This window comes from Vigna angularis, chromosome 5 (assembly GCF_016808095.1).
Source record: "Vigna angularis cultivar LongXiaoDou No.4 chromosome 5, ASM1680809v1, whole genome shotgun sequence".
NCBI lineage: Eukaryota > Viridiplantae > Streptophyta > Magnoliopsida > Fabales > Fabaceae > Vigna > Vigna angularis.
This window is the reverse complement of record NC_068974.1, coordinates 4462334-4473189: the sequence shown is the minus strand read 5'-3', so window position 1 is coordinate 4473189 and position 10856 is coordinate 4462334. Positions and strand designations below refer to the sequence as shown.

The window sequence follows — 10856 nt, the reverse complement described above, 5'->3', positions numbered from 1 at the left end:
AATATATAATTAATTGAATCAATGACCTAACATGTTTAACCTAAGCTGGACCGGATTCGAATATTTTTACTCCCTAACAAATGAACTAAGATGAATTAGCTCACTAATTTGGAACGGAATTGCCTTGTTTTGAAAACACTACTTAAAACAAATCCACGATAAGGTAACTATTATTATTATTTATTTGTTTTTAATACAAAATTCAATGAAAATGTGTTAAACAACCCAACTCATACGAAAGTTGCATTGTATCTATCGCTCAGCATCCGCACCCAAACCATGAGAAATCGCAGCCTTTATGCATCGCTGGTTTCACTTTTTTGCTTCGTCGTTCTTATGATCGTAACCCCAGCCATTCCTCAGTCCCAAGAGTATCATAATTTCGCTGACCACCGCAAATTCTTCGGTAACCCTCTTCACTTTCTACTGTGTTTCGGACCCACTTTTGTCCCTTTTCTTTTTCTATTGTTTTACCCTTTTTTCTTGTTTTTCTTATTTTTCGAATGGGTCGCCTAAAAAAGGGAACTTGACTCCACTGATTATGATTTTGGTGGAATTGGTGTGAATTGAGTGGAGATTCTTTTGAATGTTCAGTGTTAATTTTCAGGTATTACTAATGCACTTAATGTGATATCAAATTTCCCTTTTCTGGTTATTGGTCTCGTTGGACTTGTACTCTGTTATCATGGAAACTACTTTAGACTCAGGTACTATAGTCTGTTAATTTTCTATAGCAATCAACTTTCTCATTGCTGGCAAAAATCTTGATCCTCTTTGTTGTGTGGTTTGTGATTGTGATGCATGCCAAAAGCTTGCAAGGTGAAATATGGGGTTGGACTTGCTTCTATGTTGGTGTGGCTGCTGTTGCAGTTGGATCTTCATACTATCATCTCAAGCCAGATGATGCTCGCCTTGTCTGGGATAGGCTCCCAGTGAGTTAGACTTGATTTAGTTTTATGCAAATTGTTTGCCACTGCTAAAAGCCGTTTCCATCCCTTCTTTTTGGCCCATTTCAAGGTGTCAACTTTTGATCTACAAGCTGATTGTGATTGCAGATGACTGTTGCTTTCACATCCATCATTGCAATATTCATCATTGAGCGGATTGATGAGAGGAAGGGAACGGTTTCAATTATACCTCTACTTTTGGCTGGTATAATAAGCATTGTGTATTGGAGGCAAGCTCACTGTTTATTAATTTTGCATTTTATATGACAGAATTTTGTCTATTAAGTAGAAGACAGTTGTTCTTCATATGGATAAAGCATAAAAAGTAGTGTTGGTTCTGCCAATACATTTGCCATTTTTATGTAGTTACCTGATTCATCATGGAATAATCAACTCATAGAACAGTTCAGAGTCTCAAAACTTAGTTTAGTTATTTTCGATGTTCATATATGTGATTTCTATTTGAGGTTAATTGTTAAGTATGTGTTTGGATGAACGTTGACAAAGCAAATGAAATTGATTTTGAAAAGCTACCTAAACTGTTGTTTCAACTCAAAATCTATTCTTGACCCATAATAAATCTCCACGTGTAACCAATCATGTCTAAATCTACCTAAAACCATGTTAATTGGTATTTCAACATGATTATGGAGATTTCAACATGAAATCAAATACGTACCAAGTACTTGCCCATTCAGCTGACTTAGTTACCTGAACTTTAACTCTTGAAATAATTATTCTTGTCTTCCATTCACCCAGGTTCTTTGATGACCTTCGTCCATATGCTCTGGTCCAGTTTGTGCCTTGCATTGCCATTCCTATAATGGCTATTTTGTTACCTCCAATGTACACACATTCAACATATTGGCTCTGGGCTGCAGGTTTGGATTTATGTTATAGTGTAATTCCCCCTTAATGTTTGTTATAACCACAAGCCATGCTTGTATTTTAAATAATTGCTTTCCAGGGTTTTATCTTTTAGCGAAAGTGCTAGAAGCTACTGATGAGGTGATCTATGGATGGACACACCATATTGTCAGTGGTCACACACTTAAGCATCTAGCTGCAGCAATGGTACCTGTATTCTTAACATTCATGCTTGCTAAAAGGAATGTTGAACCTGAGAGGTATTTGCATGTCTGCAACATTAAAACTGCGCATAATTAATGGACTCAATTGTTTCAGCATTGGTACTGCAAGAAAACAGCTTGCAATTGTGGGAATACGAGATATATAGTTCACACAATAAATTGGCATTAAGCTTAGGTCCTATCTGCCCTATTAAAATGTCTCAGCCTGGGCTATTGGATGTACATGGACATTGGAAAAAGAAAAGAAACATTAAGAAAGAGAACCTACCTGTTTCCCTCCTGAGTATATGAACTATGTTGATTACAAAATCTTGTAGTTCTTATTTTTCATCTGTCTTGCAAACTATCGATCAGTAGAGTGACTTTCACTAGTAAATATGTGTTTTGTTGCATGTATCTCTTTAATTTAACTGTAAATTTAACTTATGATTGTTAGATTTTGTTAACCAAAATTGTGGGAACTAGTAGATTTGCGAGATTGTCAGCCATATTGTGAATTTTACAATATTCACCTGTATGATTGTTGCATTAGTTGAAAACTTGCAGTTCATTACTTCATTTGCTGTTGTATTTTGGAAACTACTTTACAATTGCAATTTCAGTTTGACTACTATCTCGATTATTTGATTGCTGTGAATGTCATTTGATTGTTGTGATCTTCGTGCAGACAAAATTTGCTTAAAACTTGGAGGGTTTCTTGGATGAAGTTTAGAGAGGGCAACTTCAACATTGGGAGCTACTCTTACTCAGGCGTGGCAGTTGTGGAGACATAGTATGATGTTACTTTCCCATACAACAAAATAAAGGGGTATACTGGATTACCTAATATTGTTAAGCTTGAATGTGGACCAGGTAAAGTGCCATCACTTTCATACAATAATATTATCCGTAATTAACTCTGTACAGTTTCCCATACGTACAATGTAGAGAGTATCTATTTTAGTTATGTATGTGTTATGTACTTTTTATTTGTCACCTCCTTCACACTCTGGTGGTGTTTGTCTCGAAAAAATATACTAAATGAAATTAGAATATATATGCTAGTTTGCAGTGCTCATCACAGTAAATTGAAGTTGAGCTGAAGTTTATATTAAAAACAACCAAACCAAGACAGAAGAAAAAGAATTCAGAATGAAAGAATAACCTATTGTGTGTTTCAAGACATCCCCTCCCCCCAATAAATAGAAAGAGTATTTAAAATGAAACGTAAACAGTGTTAGAACATGATAATACTAGTAAAATGGTACTGCAACAAACAAAGATGAAAGAAACATAAAAATGAAGACAAGGTATTGAAATGTGGTTGTTTGGTTGTTACTCATCTAAAACAAGGACGGTGATCTAGAAGTTAGAACATACTTACAATACCTATATGAGTACTCTAGGATTAACCTTTTTTACTTGCTATGATTTTACCAATACTCATATAACTTGCTATGATTTTATCAGTTCACTTTTCTGATTTAGAGTTCATGACGATATCAAAGTCTTCACCACATTGTTATTTAGGACTAGATTTTTATTATCATATTTAAATTTCAAAGATAGAATCCATTTAATTTAGTAAAAGCTCTTTAAATGTAATAACCTCCCAATGATTTGGGCACATTTAGGTTGAAAAATTTATTTTTAATACTTTTCTTTAATTTAGAATTAACGTCATATATAGTGCTTACTAACTTAAAGTTACAATAGCCAAACTTCTTAAAGAAAGTTTTTGGTATATTGTTCTTTAAATAATAATATATTACCTCGTAAAATTACACTTCTTCACTTATGACTTTCATTTCAAACTTATATTTTACAAATAATTTTGTTCCTGAAACTATATAATCACTTATACCAAAAGTTAATCTGTCGTTAAAATGTAGTTATATAATGTCACACTTACTTTTTTTAGATTTAGTGTACACATATTTATCAATATTTGTAAACATGTAGTCTAATTTTTTCTGGATCAATAAAATTTGTTTTCAAAAGTTCATGAAATTATGGTTTTAATTTTAAAAATTAAAAAAAATTAAAATAAAAAGGGTGAAATAATTGTTTTTTTTTTAATTTTAAAAATTAAAAATTAAAATTCAAAAGTATTTTAATTTTAGACAAGAAAATAAAAGTTAGAAAATTCCTTTCAACAAAAGGAGATCATGAAAACAAAGAAAATAGAAAGAGCAATAAAAAAGGGAGCCCAAAGTTCATTATCATTCTCACACCATCCAATTTTCCGTTTGTACTTGGTTCTTGTTTGGACATTTCTTCCCGAACCTCCAATTTTTCTTCATGCACCTTCATAAAATGATATATTCCAATTTTACCCTTATAAATTTGTGTAAAATATGAGAAGGTAACCATGTCACTTTCTTTACTTCTTCACCTTCTTCTAGTGGAGTGAGATGTGTGGTTTGAGGGTTTTAAGTAGGTTATAGATTGCATAATTTAGAACATGTTATTGGATTTGGAAACATGTTTCAGATTAAGCTTTCAGAAATATCTTTGAAGCATTCATTTCAGCTTAAGTAATCTAGAATATGCTTTTGAATCTAGTAAGACATTTAGGATTGAATATTTCATAATACAAACATTTTTTTGAAATATCCAATCTAGAATGTGCTCCCAGAAGTATATATGCAGCTTTTGTTTCAGGGCTTGAATTTCAACATTGGGGTTTGAAATACACCTATATGGGCCTCAACCTTTGTCTCCAACTTCACCTTTAGTGCCACCTTTGGTCCTCCTCAATCTTTGATCTATTCCTCTAAGCCCGGGAAAGTGCTACATACAACATGCCACAACCAAATGTTGTAGACAAATCAATGTGGATTCCCTCAAGAGTCATTCCTTGACACTTGTAAATGCTAATAGACCATGCCGATATCTGCGTTGTGCATGATACAACTTCAGGTCCATCCATTATATCCTACATTGCTGGCTTAATTGCCACAAATTTCCCTCCATTCATAAGCAGCACTTTAGCATGTCCAAATTATATACCAACTGATAGCAACCCTCCAAGCAAAGGTGATCCAAAGCTAGAAGAGAAGCTAGGGTGTTTGGTTCCTTAGATGGAGTTTGCGGAATATGGTGGGCAAAGGACAAGGACAATGAGGAAACTATGGTTGCAAGGGAGAAGGCTCGCGATCTTAGGTGGTTATATGGTAGGGAGAAGACTCAAAGAAATGCTAGGTCAATTCTAAGAAGAAGGTGATTAGAAGGATATCATGGTTGCTCTAGTTTTGATTTTGAATTTTTCAAACTATATATGTATTGTAATAAAAAAAGATTATATTCTAATTTTTTTTTTTTACTTTCATCTCCTTTGTTATTCTTTTAGTATTTTGAATTCTTGTTTTGAAATTAACTCTGTTGGATGCTTTTTTTAAAAAAATTAATTATTTGGATAAAATAGGTGTCAACATTTCTTTTTAATTATTTAGATAAAAATTGTTGTTAACATCGAACAAAAATGAGAGTTAAAACTTATTTGAGTTAATATTTTATATACACAACTTGTTTATCATATTCTATAAAATTCTCATTTTTTTCTTGATTATTTTTTTTGAAACTTTCATAAGCCGATTAATATATATATATATATATATATATATATATATATATATATATATATATATATATATATATATATATATATATATTCCAAGATAACCAGAACAAAAAAAAATTAAATAGCATGATAGAAAAAAAAAGTTGTAACAAATACCAAATACCAATTTGATGCATGTAAAATACTATAAATAAAAATATTAAGCATATTAATTGACATTTCAATGTAGAAATCAATTAAACAGATGATCCTTTCAAGTCAATGAAGTTGTTTCACCCTCTCTTACTTTGTAACCATCCTTTAGTTTTATGCATAAATCGCTACCCATGACAATTAAGAGGTGATTCAGTCAAATAATTATGTAAAAAAAAAAGGAAAATAAATTAATATAGTAAAAAAACTAGTATTCAATTTCTATAAGGTGTAATGTCACTTTAGGTTTCTATTTTCGTCCAAAATCTCAAATAGGTCCTTTTCTTTTTCGGCGTCTCAATTGGGTCCTTATTTTTATAAAATTGAATCAAATAAAGGTTTTCTGTCAAATTGATGAAACCCTAAAATCAAATAAGGAGGGAGTGACGTGGCATGCTGACAGTGTAATTTTTTTATTACGTGGCATTAAAAACATGACTGAATTATATTTTTTTAATTTTTGAAGGTTTAAACCCTCGGTTGGTCCTCAATTTTGTATGGTAATCTCAGTTGGGTCCTCATTTTTGCAACTGTCTCAATTGGGTCATATTTTTTGTAAAAATGAACAAATTTTACCCTAACCGTTAAGTGCTCTCAAACGGCGTTAAATTTAGCTGAGCTGTATTTTATGTTTTAATGGTGTGGCATTGTGCATTAAACTGAATGGGTGATGTGTTTTATAATCATCAAATCCACGTGGCGATGTCCAACCACTAATCACCTTTCACCTCTTCATCTCCTCCGCCCAAACTGCTTCGTTCCAACTTCCACCCTCAAACCCTCACTCTCTAACCGAGGGTAAAATTCTTCATATTAAAACATTTTTACTGAAATAAGATTAGAGAAAGAGAATTAGGGATTTGGTCAGTGGGAGAAGAGGAATTGGAATCCTAGAGAAGACGAAGACAATCAACTGCATTCTACCAGTCCGAAACCCATTAGGGTTTTTCGCTTCTCCTACCAGACCAATTGGAATCTGCATCCTCCACTTGAAACCAAAAGGGAACCAGAGGAACCCAAAAGCGCTCATCTCCTCCGCTCATGCACGTCTGCCTCAGCCTCCACCCAATCGGCCGTCGCGAGTCTTGGTCCAAGGCGTCGCCAGCACCGTTGTTCACCATCGGAGGCATCGCCGACCATGGCGGCAGGTCCTCCCTTCTCCTTCTTCTCTTCGCTCGTGAGAGAGAAGCTCTCTCGTTCCTCCGTTAATCGCCTCTTGTGCGAGCTCGGCCGCCGCGAGGCGTGAGCCAGGGTGCCACCAGCGTCACCGGCCGCCGCCAAGCTCGCCGCCGGTCATCGCGCAACGTCACCAACGATGAAGGTGATTGGTCTTCGCGATGGTCTGATTCGTACTCAGATTTAGGGCTTTTTGTTTCTAATTTGGGATGAGGCGCGATGATGTTGAAGGAGATGGTTGATGAAGGCACTGATGAAAACTGGGTTTTGTGGTGTTTCGCAGGTGATTACAATTTCAATTGGATCAACCACTACCTGAAGGGAGAGGCATCGTGGAATGTAACATGGGACATGCGGTTGGCGCGGTGGCTCCGTCGTCCTGATTCTGCGTGGCTCCTCTTCGGAGCTTTTGGGAGTAAATATTGTTCTTATTATTGATGGTCTGGCGGTAGACTATTAAAAAGGATGAAGTGTTTTATGTTTGTGATAATTTTCTAAGAAACTCAATATTGAGATTGATACTGTTAGAGTTACATTTTTTGTGTTGTTGATAATAGAAAATTTGAACTTCTGGGAGAGAAAGAGAGAGAGAGACAGAGAGACAGAGAAAGATTTTCGTCGGCGAAGCTCCGACCGTGACCGGCGGCCGGTAGGGAGGCCCATTGCCTGACTTGATGATGAACGTTCGGTGGTTAATGTCCAGATCCCTAATTCCCTTTTCAATTCACTCTTTCATTTTCTGACCCTTTTCAATCCCTAACATAGTATTTTAACATAAACCAAAAATTTTGCCACGTCATAATTTTTTAATTTAAATAAAAATTTCATCTAATCAAACAATCCACACCAGCATAAACACATATGCTAAATTTAACGCAGTTTGAGAGCACTTAACGGTTAGGGTAAAATTTGCTCATTTTTACAAAAAATATGACCCAATTGAGACAGTTGCAAAAATGAGGACCCAACTGAGATTACCATATAAAATTGAGGACCAACCGACGGTTTAAACCATTTTTGAATTAAAAAATGAAGTGTACAGAGTGGAAATATAATTTAAGTAAGGGCAAAATTGGAAAATCAAATTAAATTAATTTGACGGCTATCACCTATGCCACCCCTTCCCCACCCAAAATTAGGGTTTCAGATTGGAGGGAAGGGGGAAAGTTTCATGCGCCGCGAGAGAACATGGGGGCGCTAATTGAGAATGTCTCGTGGCAGCGTTTGGAGGCGTGATTCAAAGAAGATAAAGTAAGGTTGCTTCACGATTTTGTGTAGAAGACACGATTAGGTAGTGCGAACTTGAATCTCGCAGGGGAGATCGATGGTGGAAGCGCGAATCGCGGTGGAGCAGGTTTTCGCGTTGACAGGCTATCTCTCGCAGAGGAAATTTAAAGTTCGATTCGCGATGGGATTTTGTCGCGGCGGCTTGGGTTTCTCTGCGTTTTCTAGCTTGGATTTGATGCAGGTTTCTGATGTGATGATGGAGGAGATGATGTCGCTAATTGGTGGTTGCAGCGAAGCTCTCAAGGAAGAGGAAAGGGATCTGCGATTTAGGATTACATGGCAATTGAGATTTTCTGATTTATGGGTTTGCAGGTGATGAAGATGAATGTGCGGCGACCATGGAGGTTGGCGACAACGACTTGTGGTCTGACGAGGATGATGCTGGCGGCACAACGTGGCTGACGGCGACATTGGCTAGGTTAGGGAATTAAGGTTTGGCGACAGCCTGTTATAGGATATTATTACTAGTCAACCGAACGGCGGAATGTAGGAAGAGGCCGAGCGGTGAGGGAGAAGAAGAAGGGAACCGAACGGCTGAAGGTAGTGAGGCTACCGAGCGAGGTCGAGCAGTGAAGAGGAAGGAGGACACCGAACGACTGAAGCACAGGAGCCGATCGGTTGAAGATTTTCCAATTTAATTTGATTTTCCAATTCAGCACTTAATTTAATTTGATTTTCCATTTTTGCCCTTACTTAAATTATATTTCCACTCTGCCTACTTCATTTTTTAATTCAAAAATTAAAAAAATATAATTCAGTCACGTTTTTAATGCCACGTAATAAAAAATTACACTATCAGCATGCCGCGTCACTCCCTCCTTAACGACGTTTCATCAATTTGACGGAAAGCCTTTATTTGATTCAATTTTACAAAAATAAGGACCTAATTGAGACGCCGAAAAAGAAAGGGACCTATTTGAGATTCTGGACGAAAATAGGAACCTAAAGAGACATTAAACCTTCTATAACATGTAGAATAATAAGAAATAACTTGTGTCATAATTTTTTTAAATCCCATCCTTTATAAGTTGTTCATGAAATGTCAAACTAAAATATAATACACATCACCTACTTTATTTTCTATAACACTTACATGTAGTAAAATGTGACTATTTATTTTCAACAATTTACTTAATTAGATTATTAAATTGGTTAACAAAAGTTTTTTAAGTTTTATAAATATGGACTTAATCCATATATATTATAATCACAAGTGAGTAATTGGAAACTAACAAAGTTGTTATCATTAGTGAAACGAAGAGATACAACAACGATTATTTTTTACAATTAGCAGTTATTTGAGAATTGAGACATTAAGACGTGGTAAAAAGTGTGGGAAAGGGATGGTCTCATGTTGTGAACCAAAGTAAAAAAGTTAAGATTTTGCTTCGATTAAGAAAAACCAATGCAATAAAGTGAAAATAAAAAATAAAGAAAAAATAAATTTGAATTTTTGGCAACAGTTCTATAAACAACTAAGACCATAGACCCTATCATATTTGAAATATTTATTTAATTTTAAGGATTTATGGCAACTGAGACATAGACTATCCAAAAATAATTTATGCAACTAAAATTCAAATTTTAAGCCCATAAGCATCAACAAATATACATCATATCAGAATATCCAACCCACTCAAACAAGCAATTAATAGCAAAGAACACATTTTAAAGATCATAAACAAAGCACCCAAAAGATTTTCTTCTAAAATAATCAATTATCTCACCTTATAATCGATTACTTCATAGAGATTTTAGCAAAGATAACAATACCTACTGAAATAATCGATTATTAGACTTGATAATCGATTATCTCATAATACCTAATGTAATAATTGATTATCAGATCTGATAATCGATTATTCCAAAGATTTTTTTCAATAAAGGTACAATTCTGGCTAAAAATTAGGATTGATAATTGATTATCCTGTCAGTTTTTTGACAATAAGATGATTTTCGGATTTCGTTGCACCTAAAACTCATCCAAATGACCAAATTAGTATTCTTGACACTAGAATTGATTTAAAAACATGTTTAGAACCACACTTGAATATCATTTTTCTCTTTTGGTTAGGAATTAGTTACACTAGATCCAATCAACACTCTAAAAACTCCCATACTATATTTTACCCATTTCTCATCAGATTTTGGTGAACTAAGATGTTAAACAAGTCTTAAATGACCTCAAGGTAGACTTTAAACATCAAACTCACTCAAATAACGATTCCTTTAAAGTTTCACTTGTCAAAACCTCAATTTTAGACTAAAACCAACCTTAACTCTCACTTTTCACTATATCAAAAACTCGTAGCAAGTCTCCGCAATTTATAACATCAAACCCATCAGCTTAAGAGACCAAAACAAGCATATTTCATACAACAACCATAATAACAACCCAACATCCCAAAATGCCCAATTCAGACCAGAAAAACAAGTAAAATTTCACAACCAATTTCATTATAATTGTCTCATATCAATCAATAAGATTTTAAACCCCAAACTCTAGTAATTATACCATAACATAGTAGAATTACAACAACAATTCCAATTAATTAAACAACAATTCTTATCAATCAAAGTTCATCAAAACTAGTAACATTC

The 10856-nt window shown here is 34.6% G+C and overlaps 1 protein-coding gene across 4 annotated transcripts; it reads left to right on the top strand.

The window, feature by feature from the left end:
* The first annotated feature begins 201 nt into the window (after positions 1 to 201).
* Positions 202 to 5348, top strand: LOC108339544 (uncharacterized). Of its 4 annotated transcripts, none has more exons than XR_008249010.1 (8): positions 204 to 406; positions 608 to 707; positions 812 to 932; positions 1056 to 1177; positions 1707 to 1828; positions 1915 to 2074; positions 2706 to 2890; positions 4682 to 5348. XR_008249010.1 is itself a non-coding variant. In XM_052877945.1 (7 exons), the coding sequence occupies exons 1-7, from the start codon at positions 280 to 282 to the stop codon at positions 2718 to 2720; spliced, it is 714 nt and encodes a 237-aa protein (XP_052733905.1). In that variant the 5' UTR covers positions 202 to 279; the 3' UTR covers positions 2721 to 3081. The 4 variants fall into 4 exon arrangements, 2 of the variants coding, with proteins under 2 accessions (XP_052733905.1, XP_017432168.1); XR_008249011.1 differs by having other exon boundaries at positions 4670 to 5348; XM_052877945.1 differs by lacking the exon at positions 4682 to 5348 and having other exon boundaries at positions 202 to 406; positions 1915 to 2021; positions 2706 to 3081.
* The last annotated feature ends 5508 nt before the right edge of the window (positions 5349 to 10856 follow it).

What these genes read in the sequence shown, in the direction of transcription:
- LOC108339544 (XM_017576679.2), top strand. Translation starts at nt 280, where the DNA reads ATGAGAAATCGCAGCCTTTATGCATCGCTGGTTTCACTTTTTTGCTTC. An exon ending in TGACCACCGCAAATTCTTCG is followed by an intron (nt 407 to 607) that starts GTAACCCTCTTC and finishes GTTAATTTTCAG; the next exon opens with GTATTACTAATGCACTTAAT. An exon ending in ATATTGGCTCTGGGCTGCAG is followed by an intron (nt 1,829 to 1,914) that starts GTTTGGATTTAT and finishes ATTGCTTTCCAG; the next exon opens with GGTTTTATCTTTTAGCGAAA.